The 23,549-nt window shown below is 38.6% G+C and overlaps 1 protein-coding gene across 2 annotated transcripts in view; it reads right to left on the bottom strand.

The window, feature by feature from the left end:
- LOC145992742 (uncharacterized) overlaps positions 1–23,331 on the bottom strand; it is a 43,071-nt gene extending 19,740 nt beyond the window's left edge. The window contains exons 1-6 of one of the 2 annotated variants that reach the window (XM_083129128.1): positions 23,230–23,331; positions 21,711–21,861; positions 14,742–14,858; positions 12,341–12,480; positions 6,930–7,037; positions 4,085–4,202 (exon numbers count right to left, since the gene is read on the bottom strand). In XM_083129128.1, coding sequence (XP_082985254.1) covers positions 4,085–4,202; positions 6,930–7,037; positions 12,341–12,480; positions 14,742–14,858; positions 21,711–21,861; positions 23,230–23,255 — 660 coding nt within the window. In that variant the 5' untranslated portion in view covers positions 23,256–23,331. The remainder of the gene's footprint in view (positions 1–4,084; positions 4,203–6,929; positions 7,038–12,340; positions 12,481–14,741; positions 14,859–21,710; positions 21,862–23,229) is intronic. The other variant, XM_083129129.1, reaches the window with a different exon arrangement.
- Between the last annotated feature and the right edge of the window lie 218 nt (positions 23,332–23,549).

The raw sequence follows: 23,549 nt of genomic DNA on the forward strand, positions 1-23,549 counted from the left end.
GAATGAGCGTTCTTATTTTTGTTGTTGGTTTGGTTTATTTTACTTCGCTTTTCTGTCACATTTGGTTATCGTGGAAATGAGGATGAGTGATGATATGATGAAATTGATGAACGGACCTCACATCAATTGTGCATGAAGAACATCCATGTGAAGGCCACGATTTGAACCCATGACGAGCACGAATTCTTTTTCCTATGTCCTGTACTCTGCAGTGAATAATGAAATAACTTTGAATGAAAAATGTATCCCCTGGAACTAAAAAAAAAATGTATTTTGTTACCAGTTTATCCTTTAATATATATATATTTTTTATCTATATAGATTTAATTGCGATAATAAGCAGGTAATTAGCTTATGGAAGTCATGAGGAACAATCATGAACAGGGAACTCTTTGTATTTTTGTAATGTTGTTCATCCATCACTTTACCTAATTTCTGCCATGATGATGAACGTAAATTCAATGAAACAGGAGAAGGGTGGATACAATAGAAACACTCATGCACAGACCAATGCTCTAACCCAGATCCTTCAGTAATGACATCGTAAGATGGAGGAATTAGGAAAACCTAGTAAAGCATTTTTGTTTTTCAAAATAACATTAATCATATACAAAGATGGTGTTTCAAAAATCCAATTGAAAAAAACCAATGAGCAAAAATGCAGTTTGCTTTACTGATACCCACGTATCCGAATGGTTAGCGCTTTTCTCTCATCTTTGTTGTCGACAGACGTCCGTGCGGGAGTGGTTATCACCAGTGGCGGCTGGCAGCTAGTATGATGGGTAGTGCCAACGTGATCAAGAAATCGAAAATTTTTCGCTAGCATATGTCAAAGAAATCTAATGCAAGAGGTAATTTTAATGGAACTTTGTTTACTAAAATTACAGACAAAAATTCAGAGTTCCTAAGATTGGTTTATTCTACTTCACATTTGTACTACTTTTGGCTAATCGCAAAGATAAGGATGAGTGAACACTCGCAAAGAACACCGATGCCCAGCCCGAGATTCGCACCCGGAATCCCTGGCATCGTAGCATGCTGTGCGGAGGTCGGCCAGAGTTTCTAGGAAATAAATGCGACTATTAAAATTTCGACGCCCGTGATGTTTAAATCTGGCGTAGGACAGCCAAGTTGTTTAACTTTTAATTTAATATTGTATAGTTCCTTGGAAAACAGTGTATCTAATAATGCTCTAATCTGACTCATCTTTACTAACTACCCTTCCCTTCACACACCATCGGACACTTTCACTTCACTAAAAAGAAAAAAACTGAACAATGAGAGACACTAAGTCGATCACGGTCTTCTCGCCTTGCTTTGTTTATAATTTGCAACCACACCACGGCAGACGGTACATCAACAATCGGTGTTACTAACAACTGAAATATGATTATCTGCTAAATAAACTGTAGATCTACAATTTTTAGAATTCAATGCAAGAAATTGAATTATATCTCCAAGTGAAATTCTTATACTGATATATTTTCCGTGTGATTTTTTACAAATATTAAAGTAAAAAAATCCCCTGGTGATGCGAATTCCCTTTGATATTTAGGCAATTCTCTTGTACAGAAAATGTCTTCAATGTTGTCAACGTCAGTTGTAACACATGAGTGTCTGTGTGCGTGAGAGCAAGGGATATAACTTTTCTTAAGGAAGAAATCGATAACAAAAAAGTCTGGATGGCTCTCTAGACGCATCTATCTAAATGGTTATATAAATTTGGGGAAGATATTATGTTCGTTCTTGCCAAGTATGCAGGAAAGTATCTTTCTTGCGAATTACTTCTCCAATGAGTATTACAAATCGGTCAGGATTAGTCACTTCTCTGTGAAGTTTGCTTCTATGCCAACACAATGCGAAAGCTCTCGCGTCGTGCCAGCCGAAAAGGGGCACGGCTGGTTGTCTAATGGCTACCCCTGGGCTACCAACTCCTTGCTCCTTAACTGGGGAGACTTTTTCATGCCTCTGCGCACAGGCCAGACTATGCTGGCCCAGAGCAAGTGAGAGAACAACTGGGGATGCGGCACAGGAATTGAGGCGGTATTAAGGTCGAACGCTTACGAGATTCGAATCTCCTCGTTCGTAAATGTATTAATTTAACTATATTTTGGCAAAGCAAGTGCTTTTTCTTTTTCTGAGAGTGGAGCCATGGCACGGCCCCCCTTAGAGCCACCGCTAGTTATCACAGCTCGCTACGACAGCACGGGTTCTGGTTTCGAACCCCGATCTGGGCATGGGTGTTGTGTGTGTCCCTTCATCAATTTTATCATATCATCTTCCCGATCAATCTTATGTGGCAAAAAAGTGACGTTAAGTAACAAAAATCAAATCATAGGCTATTATCCAAAATACACCATAGCCACGTCAATTCTTTTCTCCCAAAATTCCAGGAACAAGGATATAGGTTTAGTTATTAATATAGGAAAAATTGGATCTATACTAAAACTGTTTAAAACTTCAAAGGCCTTTGTTATTGTTAAAAACATGGTGTAAAACCATCACAGGCTAAAAGAAGCCTTCCAACTTAAAAATATAAAACGCGACCTCCTATTTTACTCCCTCGTACTGACTGAGGGATGCCTCCTCAACAAATGTAGGAAGTTGTCCGCGGGCTTCTTTCTCCTTGGTTACTTCCCCTACATTTCCCCTACCCACCCTGCTAAAAAATTTGTCTACTGTTTCCAGTAGATCTATAGGTGTTTTGAAACATCTACTGTGTTCAGATTTTCAAACAGATATAAAAAAAAAATTCTTAATAAGGATGAATGAAATGTAATACTTACAGCCACCATTTTAGGCTAAAAACACTACATGCATATTAAATATAATACTGAAGAAGTTATTTTCATTTTTAGTTTCTATACTGTACTGTTTTCAGTAGATCTATAGGTGTTTGAAACATCTACTGGTTGAGATTTTGAAATAGATATAAAAACAAATTGTAAATCAGGAGGAATGAAAAGTTAAGTTTACAGCCAACAAGTTGAGTTACATACACTGTATACAATATTACATGTAATACTGATGAGAATATTTCACTTGTATTTCTTCTACTGTACAAGTACAGTTTCAGTAGGAAACCAGTGGGTTTCAGTAGATTTCCGAGAGACACAGTAGAGTTCAGTTGATAACAGTAGATTCTGTCTACTGAAAACAGTAGAAATTTCCAGCAGGGTGCTTACGTCATATCGAACTTGAAGTTGTGTGTTTTTTGAAAACCTGTATCCTTGTTCCTGGTATTTTGGATAGCCTATGTAACTTAAGAACCTGAAGAAGGGAACAGTTGTTCTTGAAACGTCGTTCATTGGAAAACCAGATACTCACGAAACGTAAGTATAAAAAAGTTTTTGTATTTTAGAATACCTTTTGAATTGAAATCAGTGAGTAATTCGCACAACAACTAATTATGGATTTATAACTTCCTGAGCACTGCAAATCCATAATGTAATTTTGATCTTGCTTTCTACTATTACAGAATAAATAAGGTGGTTCAAGAGTGAAAGCTTTAGGATGCTAATCATAGTGGAGGGAGAGGAGGAGGTGGCATGGGTTAGAAACTTATTCTTTACACAAGAGGATATTCTCCTCTTGGTCCACATAGCAACAGGTGACTCATTCAATAGGTGTGATCGGTATAGCAACAACTTTACGACCTATAACTAAGAAAGCCATTTCTTGAACCTGGATTGTAACGTGCATTATATACGAGATATAATTTTGTGGCACTTTTCCACATCAAAAACCAGGGTGCGCATTATACACACGTAAATATGGTATATGTGGTTCAAATAGAGTTATAAGTGCCTTTGCAGCTGTAGGTGAAGTTGGCTGTGGCCACACAGTTATGTTTATGAACATAATATACACAACCTATATTTTCAAAGCAATATAATGTGTTGCTTTTGGATATTTAATGTACTTCTCTTCAAGGTGCATATAATGGCTTGATTCAGGATAGTAAGAAATATAATGTGAAAAGGTAGCTGTCCAAGTTTACCCACAAAAATAAGGGAAGCAGTTAAAGTTCAAAGAAATGGAAGCATATCATGCTACAATATTTCCTGAATCCTACTTCATTTACCTGAGGCAAAGTGATAACTTGATCATGGTTTTCTACAAAGAATTCAGAGTAGCACTCAAGAAGCAACAAATGGCATCTAAATTCTCTTTTATCAATCTTAATTGTGCAATCTGTGCCCCTATAAGACATAAAAAATTTAAGATTTGTCAAATTACAAAGCAACATTGATATGCATACATATGTTGGTCACACAAACAGAAGAATGCAATTCTACAAGATTCCAGGTTCTCCAAGTGAAAAACTCTGTAAGATTCTATATACTTTTGTTCTTCAATTTTGATTCAATTTCATAAGTTTCCCCACATTCACTAAGGAAGGAACAAACGAACAAGAGAGAGAGACGAGATTGACTCTCTCTGCCATCTTAGCCATAAGATTTTTAAAGCTTGGAAAGTTCCTTTTAGAACATGCCAGGTTGGTAAGACAGTCACATCAGTATATTTATTCCTCCAGCCTTCCTGATGGAGTGATGGCATAGTGATAACGTCATCACCTTTTAATCAAGGGGTTTTGGGTTCGATACCTGATGGAAGCACATTGCACGGTGGTTCGGATCCCACTCTAAACTGTTGGTCCTTTCCTGATTAGTCTATCTGTGCATAAAGTGGACTTAAAACAATAATTCAAATCCATTATTTATTCTCCCATGTGTAATGGTCGGAATGGTCATTACTGGTTTTGGTATACTGTATTAATTAATTGCTGGCCAGCTACAAGGTGTAGGGTTAAGTAATATGTTTCCATGAGTGTACTTTGATGTCATTATTGCATGTAAGTGTACGTGCTTCAGGCCCTTAGCGAGGCAGGGGCCAGGGGGGGGGGGGGCTGAGCCTCCCCTGGAACTGCTGTGAGCTCCCCCTGGCATTGCCGTCAGCTCCCTTGACATTAGGTAAAACTATTTTGTATAATTTGTTTCCAGTGAAGAGTGAAAATGTAGACAGCAGATATTAATTGCTCACAACTTTGGAGAAGGATAAATTCACAGAGCACGAACAGCAGTGGCAAGTATTTAGAAGATTCTCTTCTCTAGACTTTAGATAGTTCGTCCATAGGAGGACTTTGCCGCCTCTGTTTCGACCTCACGTTTATACAGAAATCTGTGACTTTGACGTCATCATGAAAATTCCCTCCGCATCTGCGTCAAAGGTTAACAGCTCCCACGTTTTGGGAATGAAGGGGTATTTCATTGCTTCAGCCAGAGGTGGAATGTACTGTAGGTACTATGATTGAATATTGTCCATTTTTTCTTGCATGATATAAATACGTATCTGTATTATCAAAATTAGTATGGAGTGTGTAGTAAGGATGATTTCAGTAGCATTCAATTAACACTTCCAGTGATATTTTAAAATACATAGAAAAATTTAGTATTTGTATATTTCTAAAATGTATGTAACTTAATGACCTCCCCCCCCCCAACACACAAACAATTTGCCTTCATTTAATACTGTTAAAATTTGGAAAAATGGACTTGGTTTGCAAAGGGTAAAGCCCCCCCTGATAACCCTTGAGCTCCCCCTTGAGATCAATTCTAGCTATGGGCCTGATGTGCTTATTGGATTGTGTTGGTTCTTGTTGGATATTAGATTCCCCTGTTTTTTTAACCTCCCAGTTGGGGGGAGCTAGCTGTCTTACAAAAGACCGTTGGCAGTGGAATTTTTCGAACGCTATGGGGTCCACGTCCACGGACGTTTACCCCGACTACAACAAAGGACAGTGGGCTTTAGAAAAGAAAACAGTTTTTTACTACCTCCACAACGACGAAGACCCTTCGAAAGTCTTGTCCACTAAGGGTGGCTAGACTGAAATGATAGATTGATAAGTAAATGTAATACTTGGCAAATGAATATCTCCGAGAGCCTTGTCCACTTATGGTGGCTAGACTGATGTCTGAAATAATGTATCATTTGGCCAAGGAACCCTCTTCGAAAGTTTAGTCCACTTATGGTGGCTAAACTAATGATGGAAAATATATGTAGCATTTGGTAAACCAAACCCCTATTTGAAATCCCCAAGTTTCCCAATTAGCAAAACATTTGTATTTAAAGATATTGCCGAGTCGCATCATAATGCCTAGCGGGGCTGAATGAGGATGCTGCGTAAGGAAACACAAGACTGGTCGGAATATCAATTAAGTCAAGGATAGGCCACAGAGATAGTTAGGCTAACTCTGTGTTAATGAAAGTACCAATGGTTAGGCCATAGGTACGCCTTTGCTTGAATTAAGGAAATTGGTTGATTATGTAAATGCACAAATGGAAGCAATTTGTAAATATGTATATAATAGCAACGTATAATAAACATATATAATCATATTTGAAATGTTAAGATTTGATGAATTAACTCTAAGAACTACGGTACTGTCCATTTTAAACCAGTTGTTTATTCACTTTCTGTACATTGTAAACGAACCAGGGACTAAAAATATAAATTGTTATGTGAAACCCCCCTTTTGTAATTCCGGCGCAAATATAATCTGCTCGCTTGGTACCCAGGGTGAGGTGAAAGGAGAGATTGAAGGATTAAAGCAGGAAGTAACCAAGAGGGCCGAATAGAAACCAGGGACTGGGGGGGGGGGGTCGACCTTTCAAATAGGGGGTCGACACTTTCACACATGATAATTTCTGATTTGAAAAATTAGTTTAGAAAGTGAGCATATTGCAAACTAGGCTTCCCAAGATTTGAAACCCTCAATATTTAACTGGGTTCATAAAAATTCCCTACGGGAACTGGAGGTCCTATAAAAAAAATCTACTAGAAGGGTGACTCAAACAGTTCATGACTCAAAAAGGAGACTCTCTTCTATACACTTTTATCACCATATATGTAGATAAAAAATACTTACTGGCCATTTTTTATCCTTTCATAGAGAGCAGTCACAACATCTGTTTTCTTTGGTACAGTCATTCGGTTCCAATCCACCTTCTCTTCCCGGAAAAAAGTAATGCCAAGTCTGAAAAGGTACAGAATAATAACAGTTGGGCTGAAAAGTTCGTAGGCTGACTCATAGATGGCGTTACTAGAATTAAATCCATGTGATTTTTACTTAGTACTAACCTTCAAAAGATACGTGTATAAATTTCACAGCTGCCGGATAATTAGTTCGTGAGATATAGCATTGTGAGTGAAGCAGCTTTTGTTATTGTGAAAAAAATGGATAAAAAGAATTTCGTGTGTTAATAAAGCATTGCTTTTTGGCGAAAAAAAATACTGTTGAAGCCAAGGCTTGGCTTGATAAACATTATTCGGACTCTGCACCAGGAAAATCAACCGTTGAGAAGTGGTTTGCTAAATTTAAACGAGGCGAAATGAGCATCGAAGACGATGCACGCAGTGGACGCCCCAAAGAGGCTGTTACCGACGAAAACATCAAAAAAGTCCACAAAATAATTTTAAATGATCGTAAAGTGAAGTTGATCGAGATAGCTGAGATTATTACATAGCGTTGTTGGAGCGTTTAAAGGATGAAATCACGAAAAAACGGCCCCATTTAAAGAAGAAAAAAGTGCTGTTTCATCAAGACAATGCACCGTGTCACAAATCAATGAAAACGATGGCAAAATTATATGAATTAGACTACGAATTGCTTCCCCATCCACCATATTCTCCAGATCTGGCCCCCCAGTGACTTTTTCCTGTTTGCAGACCTTAAAAGAATGCTCGCTGGAAAGAAATTTAGCACTGATGAAGAGGTAATCGCCGAAACTGAGGCCTATTTTGAGGCTAAAGAGAAATCGTACTATAAAAATGGCATTGAAAAATTGTATGGCCGCTATAATCATTGTATCGCCCTCAAAGGCAACTATATTGAATAATAAAATCGAATTTTGTCAAAAAAATATTTTTTACTATGTTAGCCTACGAACTTTTCAGCCCAACTGTTATACTACTACTTATTTCAAAGAAAAAAATATAATTTATCACATCTATGTTTGTTCTGTATGCAACTATATTAACAGAGTTCATATATTTCAAGGAAAATGACCAAAAATTCAAACGGTGAGTGATAACAAAAAGTCCACGATGTATTTACCTTATTTTACATTGTGTTTCTGCCACTATTATCTAGTCACAGTGACAAACATTCTCAGATCAGGACTTCACCCTGGAAGCTTTAATGGTGAGTTCTTGAGTTGACCAGTTGCACAGTGTATAAAGTGGACTCAAAGATAAAAGGCAAACTCTATTCTTAATGCTTGTCAGGAACAGCACTGTGTAACAGTCATTTCAATTCTTTGTGGCATATTACTGGAAAGTTGTTGAAAAATAACTTCGTCTTATCTCTCTCTTATGCTTTTACTGTAACTTGAATAACATAGTAGTTACTTATTTTCATATATGTCTCAAAAGATTGGTGATTTTTCCTAACTCATAAATTTCACTTTAGATCATTTAATTTTTATAAATATGTAAACTCAAATATTTTTGTAATACATGGTTTATTTAGAACAAACAAGTGAAATAAAAATGGAAGCAAAATTTGTGTGACTAATAAAAAAAAAAAGTCTACAACAATAATGGCACAGGGTAACAAAACTGTATATTAGATACCAGTGATACATATGTCGGTTGATGTAAAATTTATATGAAAATGATGGTTTCATGTATTTCATATACACAACAATGCATTTTATTCTACTACTAAGCAGAATGGCCTAATTGTAGTAGAGAAAAAAACTGAATGGTTCTGGAACCAAAAACTGGTCATACAGGGGTTCTAGTATGGAATCGAGCTGTGCAAACTTTGCTGTAAAAAAAGGTAAAGTTCACTGTACATATAGCACCATGACATGAAGGCACATTTAGAATGTGGGAGGTAGGGCTCCAAACATTCTCGATTTCAGTCATTTAGGAGGTGATGTGATCAGCACCATGCTCCGGTCACCTTTCCCCCACGTAACCATTGACTTGAGACTGACTGAGCCCCAGAGCCACTATGTGGGAACAAGGCTGGAAGAATTCCAACCTTAGATCACTAACCCCTGCAATCGAACCTTCAAAGTTTGCTGTCCACCATTGAATCAAGTTGTGAGGAGTAACAATAACACATGGCATATATATATATATATATATATATATATATATATATATATATATATATATTATTTCTAATATATACAGGGTGTTTCTAAAGGTCGTTTACAACGCTTGGGAGGTGATTCCTCACACGAAAACAAGCAAAAAGTCTAAGTTCCATTTTTACGACTGAGGCTTCGTTTCCGAGATAGGAGCCTCGCAAAAGGTGACAAAGTGAACGTCACACCTAACTGGGACGAATACTATCACAGATAGAGAGGCGGTTCCAAGGGAATCATAAAGGAATCGTATGTGCTCAGTCCGGAAGTCACTATGAAAAGTTCACTGCACGAATGCGCAATGGAGTCCTCAAAGGAATTGGGGATTTCCAGCAACAACAATGCATGGAAAAGGCATGTAACGCAGCAAGAAGGACCGTGACAATGAGAAATGCGTTCAAGACAACACATCCCGACCTCAAACATCAAAACATGACCACCGAACACAAAATCCGAAAAGTTGAGCACGGTTGCATACCCCAGTTACACGCGAGGAATGAACGAATCATGTCATGTGGCATACGAGAGACAGGAGGAGGGAAAGAAAAACACAATATCAGATGATTGCGACAACGTGTATTTTTACACGCGACAACTGCGTAATATCCCCCCCCCCACACACACACAACAAACAACAAATGCTACAATATCTTACGCACAGACAGTCCGTGTCATTGTACACCAACTGAAGATGTCACTTTCACCACACAAAGGGGGTGGGGAGCAATACCAAAAGTGTTTTCACTGGTATTTGCCGAGGGCAATAATCACAGACGGTTTTCAAAATGTCTGCCGTTTACTTCTACGCAGAGATGACAGCGACGAATCAAGGATTGTCGAGTACGAGCAAACAAGCCAGGTGTATCTGCTACCGTCGCGGCGGCGACGTTGATGCGAGCAACGAGGTCCTCAGCTGATGTGACAGGTGTGTCGTATACGAGGGTTTTCATTTCTCCCCAGAAGAAAAAATCGAGAGGGTTGAGATCTGGCGACCTCGGTGGCCAAGGCACAGGCTCATCCCTACCAATGAACCTATTGCGAAACACGTCATGCAGGAAATGTCGTACATTACGATCGAAATGAGCTGGTGCACCATCGTGTTGGTACCACATTTCTTGCCGCAGTGCCAAAGGTACGGTCTCCAACAGTTCAGGCAGAACCTCACTAAGAAATGCATGATACGTGCGACCATTCAGGCGAACAGGGAGAATGTATGGTCCAATTAAATGATCATGTACTATCCCGCACCACACATTCACTGAAAACCTGTGCTGGTGATGGGCCACAAAAAGTGCATGTGGGTTGTCAAAGTCCCATACATGACTGTTTCTACTATTGAAGACATCCATCCTGGTGAAAATGGCTTCATCTGTCCACAATACGTTTGCCCCGAAGTGAGGGTTTGTGTCCAGCTGATGCAACAACCATTGGCAAAACTCCATACGAGGGCGAAAGTCACGAGGTAACAGTTCTTGTACTTTCTGCAGCTTAAAAGGGTGCATCCTTCCTCTGATAACACTCGCCAAACATTCACATGCGACGTGTTTCGTGCCCGAGCGAGCACTCGCGTACTGGTGCCAGGATGTTCTGCGACCGCTGTTAACACATCTTCTGCAAACTGATGTGTGCGTACACTTCGGGGTCTTCCAACTTCTTGTCGCGGTGGTAACACTGACCCTGTTTCACGCAGTCGACTGTCCACTACCTGAAAGAAGGTGTGAGACGGTAAACGTCTATGTGGAAAGCGTTCTCCATAAAGACGCCTTGCCTCACGGCTATTACCACGTGCCTCCCCATACATGAGATGCATGTCTGCTAGCTGCTGGGTCGTATACGCAGCCATCTGTGTAATAGGGAGCTGGAACTGCAAAGTATTGTTTTTGTTTAACACTGGCACACTGCACAAATTGGCCGTATCACCGTACGAACACCACAGACCAATTGTTGCGATACTTGACTTGCCCACTCCACCACGTCAACTTCTTTCAATGCAACATACTAGTACTCTTCAATGCGTATGACAACCTAGAGCGAACTGCTGATCATATCCCAGCACCTGCAACACGATTGGGACGACTGCCGGAGAGAACCAACCCTTCGAGCTCCTCTCGCGGGAACAGCAGTCATGAAGGTCAAACGTAGACTACGAGAGCCAGACTTGCCTGTGCAGCGCTTCCAAAACTGGTCTCTTTTACGTCATAATGATCGCGTGCGAACACTTTTGGTATTGCTCCCCACCCCCTTTGTGTGGTGAAAGTGACATCTTCAGTTGGTGTACAGTGACACGGACTGTCTGTGCGTAAGATATTGTAGCATTTGTTGTTTGTTGTGTGTGTGGGGGGGGGGGGATATTACGTAGTTGTCGCGTGTAAAAATACACGTTGTCGCAATCATCTGATATTGTGTTTTTCTTTCCCTCCTCCTGTCTCTCGTATGCCACATGACATGATTCGTTCATTCCTCGCGTGTAACTGGGGTATGCAACCGTGCTCAACTTTTCGGATTTTGTGTTCGGTGCTCATGTTTTGATGTTTGAGGTCGGGATGTGTTGTCTTGAACTCATTTCTCATTGTCACGGTCCTTCTTGCTTCGTTACATACCCCTTCCATGTATTGGTCTTGCTGGAAATCCCCAATTCCTTTGAGGACTCCATTGCGCATGCGTGCAGTGAACTTTTCATAGTGACTTCCGGATTGAGCACATACGATTCCTTTATGATTCCCTTGGAACCGCCTCTCTATCTGTTATAGTATTCGTCCCAGTCAGGTGTGACGTTCACTTTGTCACCTTTTGCGAGGCTCCTATCTCGGAAACGAAGCCTCAGTCGTAAAAATGGAACTTAGACTTTTTGCTTGTTTTCGTGTGAGGAATCACCTCCCAAGCGTTGTAAACGACCTTTAGAAACACCCTGTATATACATTAGAAAAATATCACTATTTTCCTTGTATATGTTTGGTTGTTTGTTTATTATTGCTCCCTCTGTTGTGTTTGTGGAAGCTTTTATAAGTCTAACATATTTTACCAATGACTTCTATGTTGTTTCGGCAGCAGACAATTTTCAAGGAATCTGTTTCCCTTACATGCATCACTCCTATTTTGCTATTGGACTCTTCCAGTCAGTGCATGCATCCTTGCATCGATGATCACAGCTAAAGAATACGAACTACATAAAGGATCTTACCTTGCCAGTGACATCTCAGGTAGTAGTTCCTCCTGTCCTTCAGGATCAGAATCTTCTGCGCAACAGCAGCACTCGTACTCACACTCAATGCAATCCTGCAAGTAGTTTCGTTGTTCATCTATGCTTCCGAGAACAGGAGCCTGAAAATGAGATACACATGGATCTAGCCACATGAAGTTTGAATTTACACACACACACACACACACACACACACACACATATATATATAGGTGGAAAAGAAGAATATCTAAGCAAATATGAAAAATATATGATAAAGCTGAAACTTTCTTGCAACTGATAAAATTATTTCTCAGTTTTCTACAGTGGGCATGTTCCGAAAGTCACACAAGTTAAATGTGTTAAACGAGTTATGGCCACTGGCTGTTTCACAAGACCTGTTGTGAACTTTGTGAAGTTTGTTATGGCATTTCTTCAGTCGATTGATTGATTGATTTAGTTTATTTTACATCGCGTTTTGTGCCTCTTGGCTAATTTGCGAAGATGGGGATGAGAGATGAAATTGATGAATGGACATTCACAAACAACCAAGCCCGAGCAGGATTCGAACCTGGGACCCTTGGCATCGCAGCGCGATGTGATTTCTTCAGTCGATTTTCATGTGATGCTTAAAGGACGTTCTCACACATGATGGCTTCAAACTGCACACGTTTGGAAAATACAACTTCATTTGAACAAAGAGAGATGTGAAGCAACAAGCACAAGATGAGTATGCCTCAACTGTTTACTTAAAATGTGATTAAAATTAGTAACAGTGCCCGCAGTATAGTTTATTTCTGCCAGAATGACATGATTTCCACTGGATGAAATGTGGAAACTTTCTTTAAACAAAATGCTGCACTTTCGTACAGAGTATCCCTTAAGTCTGTAAAAATTACTGGTTTCACCAAGTTCATGAGCCCAGTTATCTTCTTTGAATTCATGTTTCATTAAGCCTTAATGAAAGCACCCTGTGTTTAAGATGAAAAGAACGACAGGGAATCCCTCTTATAGATTTAATTTGCTTGGCTCTGCATTCTCACTTTCAATCTCAACTAAGAAAAGAAAGTTTCTTCCCCTCTGAAAATACATGATCCATCGTCATTTTTTGTCCTGCACTGTGGCCATGCAGTCTAAGGTAGAGGCTTTGGGCTCGCTCAGTCAGGGTATGGGACCCCCACTGTCATTAGGAAATTGGGGACCTACGAATGAGTAGCAGTCATGGAAACTTACAACCAAGATTGGGGATTCATTGTGCCTTCCACACGTAATCACGTAATTGGTTGGACGATCTCCAACCTCTGCTGAGGCATGTGAGAGGCTGGCAGTCGGTACCTAGGCCCTGGCTCTCAAGGACTGTTGTGTCACGTGTTAAATTAAATTAAATTAAATTAATTGTCACTATTTTATTATCATTTTATATGGACTTGTAGAACTGGAACTGAATTTTGAGTTGGGAAAGTGATAATCGTAGGGTACTACTGGTATAGTTGCTGACAAGCTTAAAGAAGTCAGGCTTTATCTTCTTCACAATTTGGATGAGATACGAAGAGACATTAGGTCCCAAACGGAAGATGATCTTGAATTGCCTGATGATACAAGTATTTGGGATCTATAATTAATATTTGATAAAAATCTTAATTTAAAATAATAATAATAATAAAACAATAACAAAAACAGACTGCTTTGTTTCACAATTAGGTTGCTATGTTCCTAAAATGTAACACTGACAAGATCCATTGTATAGGGTGAGGCAGTCAAACGGGAAGATTTAAAAAATTCACAAAAAATAGAGAAAGCAAATATTAGTTAATTTTTGGACATGAATGTACTGTATATGAGTTGAAATTGCTAGTGTACCTGCTATTTTTTTTAATAGGGTGTCATTGGCGGATTTACTCTGAGACTCCGACAATGTGTGCAACACCTAGGATGCCATCTTACTGACACCATATTAAAACATTTTTCAGGTACACTAGTAATGTCAACTCATGTACAGTACATTCATGTTAAAAAATTAACTAATATTTGCTCACTCTATTTTTTGTGAAATTTTTAAATCTTCCCATTTTACTGCCTCACCCTATATAACTGCTTCTTTTTTGTGAAATTTATCACATAACTGTATCATTAATCAAACTAAAAAGACATGTCTGATGAAGGGCATGTGTGTTATCTCAAAACATCACAACAAACAGGCATGTGTGTTATCTCAAAACATCACAACAAAAACTGTGTTATGCTTGTAACAGCTGTAAACTACAGGAGAAATAATACTACAATGCAAGCAATACATACATACAAGTAATTATGATATTATATATTACTTTCCATAAATTTTCTGACTTATAATCTTCATCCCTAGTCTAAAACATGTTCAATGTAAGATAGTGTGTGAACATACCCTTAACATTATGCTACCCTCTTCACAACAAGACTTTCCTTGCTCAGGTCTCAAGATAACTTTAGAATTTATGGGGTCGGAGACAAGAACACTAACTCTCTTTGAGTCATAAGCTACCTATATTTTTTTAAAAAAATAAGAACAAATTTGTTACTAAGAGAGAAAAGTAACAGAGAAACATGCATGATGAAATTTACATTATAAAGACAGATTTACATGTATTTACTGCATCCAATATAAAAAAAAAAACTTGACTATTTAGAGAAATGTTTAGAAACATAACACGTTGACTGCTCTCTGCAAACTCCTTAAAAACCTGTTTGTCCATTAAGTGTGGTCGCACAAACTGATGATAGTTATGTTGAACTATGTAACATATAGTACATTGTGAGGAATATGATCAACCATTAAATGCCATTGCCTATGTGGTAGAAAAATATAAGTTGGTCGGTCACCAGGGCAACTGAAAATTTTCGCCTGGTGCCTGAATTTTCAAATTCAGTTTGAAAATTTTTTTAAAAAATATTTTGAGTTCACTTATGGAAATTTCCATTACCTTTTTTTTTAAAAAAATGACAAGTACAGTATGTGATTTTTTTAAAAAAAATATTTGTGTGTTTTCTGTATCATGAAATCAAAATACGTAATAACCATGGCATTATAAATTTTTGCACTGTAGCTAGCCGAATTTTAAAATCTGCAGCAATATGGTAGTTTGCATAGTTATCCATGTTGTTACCAGTTGACCCTTTTTTAGGAAGGACACTCCGTTGCAAGAATTAAATTACTTTTAATCCAATTTTGTATTAATAAATGAAGTAAATGTATTAAGATCACATTTCATAGCTTTAGTTGGATTCATGGCTTTCTTGGCCATGCCAGATTTATTTTTAGTTTTGTTTACCCCTGCCTAGGTGTTAAAATCATAAATTGTCCAAATAAATTGAGAATTAAATGTAGATTTCATTGCTATCTAAATTGATAAAATATCTACAAACCAATTTGTAACAGATAATCAATTGTGGACAAGTATGATTGATTGATTGATTTTTATATTATAAGCATGTCAGCACATAGGCTAATTTTTCCTGTCACACAATACGGGAAGCCCCATAACTAAAACAAAAATGAGGACAGACCACAAACAACAAAATGAAAGATGTCTATTAAAAATTTCCTCACTCAATTTTTAAAACTAATTCATTCATTCATTATTTAACAACTAAAACTATACTGTTTCTGAGGATTAAATATCCTTACTTATTAATAGCTGAGGCTGTAAAGGGACACTCAGCACGCACAAGGACAAACACAGGAAAATGCAACTCTACAGAGGATTATCCTGACATTGGATCCAGATGCCGGAGCCTTGTTGGCAGCAAGAAGCAGTTGTCAGGGGAAGTGAGATTGACATTTGGGTGCCCTCACAAGTAACCTCTTACACCACATGGACAAATATCCAACAGGTTTGTGCATCATAATCTGTTTTCCAGGTATTGACACACGACTGGACAGGAATAAAATGTCATATCAAACACATTTTATGATCTAGTTTTATTTTCTTGGCCTGTCTTTATATCTTTGATGATACGTACAAGAAGGATGCTGGTTGCATATATACTTTATATGAGCATTTCATTACTCTACATTACATAATTATATAAAGTATGCCCAAATGAAAAGGAGACTATGGTTATATCTAAAAAATATTATATTACCGAATATTTGCATTACATAATATGTGAATTACAGTTAATGTGTAACATGATACCTACACTTAATTGCTATTGATATTGAGGCACTGATCCCAGCACGTAGGAAGGGAGTGGATGGCTTCAGTGTAGAAACTACTGGGTTGCTTACGGATCCAGTTTTCCACGGTGTTCTGCACTTCCACATCACAGGTGAACTGTTGACCTTTCAGTGATTATTTTAAGGGGCCGAAGATATGGGAGTCACATTCCCATTGAAATGTTCTCAGCAGGTCTTCTTGGCCACATGTCGCCTAGCGTTGTCCTGGAGCAGCACTAATCCCTTCTAAAGCTTACCTCTGCTCTTGTTTTTGATGGCCTGTTTAAGCCTCAACAATGTGTTGCAGTACCGTTCAGAGTTCACTGTTTCGCCCCGTCCCAGCCAGTCGATCAGTACAGGTCCTTCATCCTGCAATAAATTTGTTAAGCATGCTCGCCTTCTGCACGAAGAAATTGGAGGAATCCATAATGCACCTGTCCATGCAAAAACTCTCGCCAACTGAGGAAACAGCAGGCGAAGCCGTTCGCTACACCTGAAAACTGGGACAAACACCACGCCATCTATCGGCAAACATATTTACCTTCTTCGATTAGATACAATGCCGCTGCATCAAAGGTCTCCTTTTCATTTGGGCATTCCTTATACTTATGTTGTAGTTATTTCTATGTGACATATATGTATGCATGCTATTCAATTTCACTTATATTCATATTTAGGGATGTGACGAAGCTGAAAATTTACCGATGCCGATATACTCACCGATAATTTTTGGAACTGATACCGATGCTTAAATGATTCCGATACATAAGATTATTAAACAGAAATGGGATGTTATTTTCAACATGACAAAAATAAATTTGCTATGTACATTTGTATTGCATATCATATGTACACTATGTGGAAGAAAGTCATTGGACACTCCGGTGTCAACTCTGAAACGAATTCCTCATGGAAAAGATAGTACAGACGGGTATATATACGGCAGCAGGAGGCTTCTCAGATCATTCGCTGATAAAATGATGGACAGGAAAGACGTCAGCATGTTTGAAAGAGGGATCATAGTAGGCTACTCCATAGGAGGCATCAGTATACGTAGCATAGCTGATGCCCGACAGGTCCCTAAATCAACTGTAGCCTTTGTCATCAAGAAGTGGAAGGAAAAGGGACACTGCAGCAATGCACCACGAAGTGGAAGATCCATGAAATGGGACGACCGGGACAGGAGAGTGCTGAAGAGGGAGATTTGGAAAAACAGGATCTGTTTGATGCATTCGATTGCAGAAGAGTTTCAAAGTGCGACGAATTTGACTGTTTCGACCAAGACACTTCACAAGGAGGCCCATGCGCTCGGTTATCATGGTCGAGACGTTGCTCACAAACCCCTGATAACAAAAAACAATAAATGACAGAGACTACGCTGGTGTAAAGAGCAGAGAAACTGGACGGTGGAGCAATGGCGGAAGGTCCTATGGAGCGATGAATCATGCTTCACACTCTTTCGATCAGATGGGAGAGTGTGGGTATGGCGATTCCCCGGAGAACGTCTGTTACAAGAGTGTGTAGTGCCCACAGTGAAATATGGTGGTGGCGGCATCATGTTCTGGGGTTGTTTCAGCTGGCATGGCATGGGTTTACTGGTACCAGTGTATGGCCACATGACGTCTGCGTCATACGGAGATATTCTCGACAACTCCATGCTCCCCACGTTGTGGCCTTTCTATGGAAACGAAGAATGTGTGTTCCAGGACGAAAATGCGACTTGTCATGTTTCCAGGGCTACAATGGAGTGGTATGCAGAAAATAATGTCACCCGACTGGATTGGCCTGCTCAGAGCCCTGACCTAACCCCTATCGAACATCTATGGGACGAACTGGAGTGCCGATTGAGGTCGCTGTCGCCTCACCCTTCTACACTTCCAGGGTTGGTGACTGTACTGCAGGAGGAATGGCGGAATATCCTACTCAGTGCACTACACGACCTTTTGGTCAGTTTACCAAGACAAGTGGCTGCTGTTTTCGCTGCCAAAGGTGGACCGACCTCCTATTGATTGCAAAAAGCTGATGGTATCTGCTGACATTTGGTGTCCAATGACTTTCTTCCACATAGTGTATATACATATATATTCTCAAGAGATGCGAATGTACATTTGCATCTACAAAAGGTGGTTATGTGAACTTAAGAAGAGCATGGATTCTCAAGAGATTTTACATTAGTACAAACGCAGTTCTTTGAAATGCCAAATTAATTCCTGTTCTTAATGTTGGAAATTTACTGCTGCCAGATTCAACTTCAGAATCACGAGTTTTGGAAGCACTTCAGGAAGTAACCTGCTTCTTCTCTTATCGCAAATCTGTTCAGCAACACTGAACACTCAATCACTGAATACTGATGCAGCAGGTATGCCCCAAGTATTTTCTCAGCACTTGCTTCAGGTTTGAATACTCACTTTTGAATTTCCAATACAACAGCAGATCCTGGTTCAGCAATGTTTCTGTTTTATTTCTGATTTTGAGTTAGGTTGATCCTCCAATGAGAGTTTGCAATAATTTTATTTCAAAAACTCTACAATAATGATGAATCATAACCAAATTTTCAATAAATCTTACAAAACAAGAATATAAAACTTGTTAGAAGGTAAAACTCTAGTATAATCTGTACCGGTTTAAATATCGGATTTTTGCCGATGCCGATATGTCAATTTCTGCTGATTTTTATACATCTGTAATCGGCTTCGGCACTTCCCTATTCATATTTATATTACTCATATACAAGCCTCTGTGATTGGAGATATCCTTTCTCTGTAGATGGCAAATAAATAAATACATAAATAAATATACTAGGAATGGCCAAAAATTCACATTTCAAATTATCCGATATTAGTTTCGGATGAAATGGATAATCTGGATAATTTAGATATCCAGAAAGTCTGATTATCTGGGTAATATGGATATTTGGATATCAAGATAGAACATATGTGACAGTTTGTACAAAATCCAAACAGTGAAATACAAAAATGAAAATGATGAATAAAATAATATGTGAATAGCCTGTAAAACAGATAAATGATAAAAATGTCCATATAATGTACACATTCAGATATCCAGATATTTTATATAATAACGAATGGCACAAAAGCCCGCGAGGGCCAGCCTCGGTCGAGATGGGAGATCATCCAACTGGTTACGGAGTGACATGTGGTCAGCACGATGAACCCCGAGATGTTGTTATAGGTTTCCCACGACCAGATTACGCTACTCATTCGTAGCTCTCTATGGTTACGGTGACCAGACGTCCTCTTTTATCTGGACATGTCCTCCTTTTTAGGTGTCTGTCCGGTGTCCGGGTGGATTTTTTAGAAATCGGTAGATGTCCTCCTTTTTTTGAAAGAGTATAGCATCGACCATAGCAAATGTGCTGCATAGAGAATGCTTCCACATAAAACGTTCATCATTTAAGGCATATCACTTGGGGCACGTTAAGTTTTCGAGCAATGGTCACCTAGCATCTGGGAGCTGAACACGATCACTTTCCCGACTGAATCATTAGCAGGGTGCGGATTTATAGGTACTAAAAACCTCTGAAATAGGCACCAAAATGATGAAAATAAGCACTCAAAAAGGCACCCTAATATTTAAAAAAATACATTAAAATAGGCAATGAATATGAATATATTTCAATTTTCTTCTTACAATGAACAGTTATACTGTATTTGTACCTCAGTTTATACATAAAAGTGCGCTAACGATTAACAAACTATTAATATTCTTTAGATCGAAATTCACATTTGCAGGGAATCGTCAGTCAATTAATTCTCACAAAAAGAACTTGTGCTAACGACTGTGTGAATTTGAACAAATCATGAAAAAACAATTTGCACCATTGTAAATAATAATAATAATAATCAATGTTCCAATTGAGACCCTCAAATCTGGCGAATACAAGATATCAGCCAGTACAACATCAACAAAGCCTTCTTCAATGTAAGGAATAAGGCACATAAAAAAAAAAAGCTGAAGTACATGCAAAAATTGCAGAATAGCCATGTTTGGCACAATTAAGCAAAATAGGCATTTATAGGTACTATAAAAAATGCGTTTTTGGACCAGAAATACCATGAAACAAACTTTAAACATTAAAACTTATGTTTTACTACAAAGGAATTAAAAAGGCAAATAGGCAAAATTCCACAGCTTAGTCATTACTATCATTCTAAGTTCTAACTTGTTGCTTTGCCCTGTGAGACTGCTGGAATGCCTGTTGTCTGTGCAGTTCCTTTTCAATCATTGATTTGGTCTTTTTTACTTCGCTTTTCTGCCACTTTTAGCTAATTGCGAAGGGTATGATTTTGGTGAAGGGACACTCACAGGAAAAACACCCATGCCCAGGCCGGGATTAGAATCCGGGACCGCTGGCATTGTGGTGCGGTTTGCTAACCTCTCCACTATATTTAGAAACAAATATGAGGGAAAGTGTAAGGTGGTTGTCACTTTTCCCTGCTGTTGAAAGTGTGCTAGAAATGTTTATGGCATTAAAATCATATTTCTTGACCCAATCCAAACTACCTAAAATTTTAATTCGGTTTTTGGAAATAAGTTAAAGCAAATCTTAACTGCTACATATTCTTTGTCATTTGTTAAATAACTGATTAGGAGATTGCTTTCGTTGCTTAAAGGTAAGAGGAAGTTATTGAAGGAGATCACCTGAAAAGTATCTGTAAGCAAACATTTGGTAAGCTTTTTTTATATTGCTTAAATTATGAGTAATAGCAAATGTGTTGCAATTGTTTGCGGTGTCCTCTTTTTCATGACTTTGTCCTCTTTTTTTTGAATGTATGTGTCTGGTCACCCTATCTATCTACCACCAGTCCCATATACAGGCCGAAATCTCAGGAAAATAGTTGTTACACTTCCCCGAGGAGACTCGAACATGCGTGCATCCCATAGCATGAGCCCAAAGCATGATGCCTTAGACTGCTTGGCCTGGTGTGGATCAGATATTTTGGATAATTCGGATGATATGAATATCTGGATATTTTTGGTTATTCAAACATCCAGATAATCCGCACATCCAGACAACTTGAATATGTGGATAGAAAATTATCCAATATCCAGATTTAGCCATCCCTAGTATATGCATGCACAATAATAGAAAATAAATACCACTTATATTTGAATCATTCACATCTATGACAAAATTAATAATTCATGCAAATCTACCTGTTCCTGCGTGATTTTGAGGTTTCCACTTGGTGTAAGTTGAAAAGGAAAATGTCGTTTATCTTCATCTAGATTTTTAGCACAGTTGTTCGACCCTCCACTTGCATTGCAATGGCTTTCTGTGTTAGATCCATTCACAGTGGAGCTGTAACTATACATTTGAAAAACATATCAAATATTGGGCATTTAAGCAATATGATGGTGAACTAATAAGGTATCTACTGACTTAATACATAAAAAGGATTCAATGTGATGAAATTACAACAAAACTAGTTAAAACAATAGACTTGTGCAGAAATAAATAATTAAGGATATATTTTGTCCTAAAGTGTAAGTAATAGTATTTACAACACTTTACTGACTTAGTTTGTGTGTGTGAAATAATATTGTTTACAAACCAAAAACCTAACTGGTCTAGTCTGATCTTATCAGAAGTATTTGCAGTGGCTTTATGAAATGAAGATTTCTTCCTCCAACAGCACTAGACAGAGTTCAGGAACATAATATAATAAATAACATTACTTTGATCCCAATTTAACATTTGGCAATTCTATTTTCTTATTATTTTATTGTACAGAAAAATTGCCTCAGCATTCTCTTTCCCCTTCCCCTAAATTTTAGACACTAAGTTCTGTTAATCGCAAAACTCGACCAAACATGAACCCGGCTAGAAATTTTCATTTCGAGCACTGATAAATCATTCATTAGCTTCAATACTCGGTGGGGACACATTCCCGTGACTTACATACAATCCGAACCTGATTAGCTTACTTAGCACTTGAAGAGAAAAATCTTAGCTGGAAAGGGTGTTTGGTTAAAACTTGGGGTTAGTTGAGGGAATGCTACTATGGTTTAATATGGTGACAATGAGAGCTTGGGCAGGAATGTTTTCCAATTTTTTATAGCCGGGGGATAATATCCCCTTACTTCGAGCACCATGCTTACCTTTATATAAAATAAACTCGAAAAACAAAACTTGGAAAGAACCAGGTTACATCTTCCCAAATAGGTAAGACTCTAGTTTACGTTGTTTTCATAAGGAATACGTGTCATATATCGTTGGAAAGGTTATTTTATAAGGAATTCAACAAAGTAAATCCCAAGGCGAGGAAAAGTTTCCTGGAGGAGAAAATCGAGAAAAACCGATGTTGTCCGGATATGCCTGATTGAAGGTACTGAGGACATTTTTCGATGATGAAGCACATATTTAGGGGTGAAATGAGTGCTAATGGAACCTAACCTAACAGGCCTAACCTAACCTCGTAGACATACCTCGTTCCCGTGAATGGTTAGTGACAGAAAGTGTAAAAAGAAAAACTTACTTACTCTACGGATGCCGGAGCGCCGGTTGTCTGCTAGCACGGTTTTGTCAACGGGCAAGAAGGAGTGCGCAAGAAAGACGTAAAAAGGTAAGAAGGAGTGGGCACGAAGGACGTAAACTAGACTCTAGCCTCCCAAATATACTAACCTGCTTATTATAATTCTCAATCAACAAATAATAATAAATAATGGTTCAAACCTATCTTGAGTGTCTCCCTTATTCATTTATCTATTTTAAATTTCAAAAACTCCTCCACGCCTCGTGACGTTTCACGCACCTTCAGCTCCACGCTTGTTGTCATAGCAACATGTCCCGTAATGGTACTTCAATTTGTACTGGAGTAGAGGCCAGTCGTTCCGAGCCAGGGGACATGAATGGCCCATGGTGGCAAATTGTGCCTCTCATAATGCCTCTAGGCTCCTAGACGTCCATCATTCACGACACCAGGGGTGTGTGTGAGTGTGTGTGTATACCCAACGGGGGGCGGGGGAGCATGCCCATTCGAGCTCTGAACCTAT

This window comes from Lepisma saccharinum, chromosome 9 (assembly GCF_977018435.1).
Source record: "Lepisma saccharinum chromosome 9, izLepSacc3.1, whole genome shotgun sequence".
Taxonomy (NCBI): Eukaryota; Metazoa; Arthropoda; class Insecta; order Zygentoma; family Lepismatidae; genus Lepisma; species Lepisma saccharinum.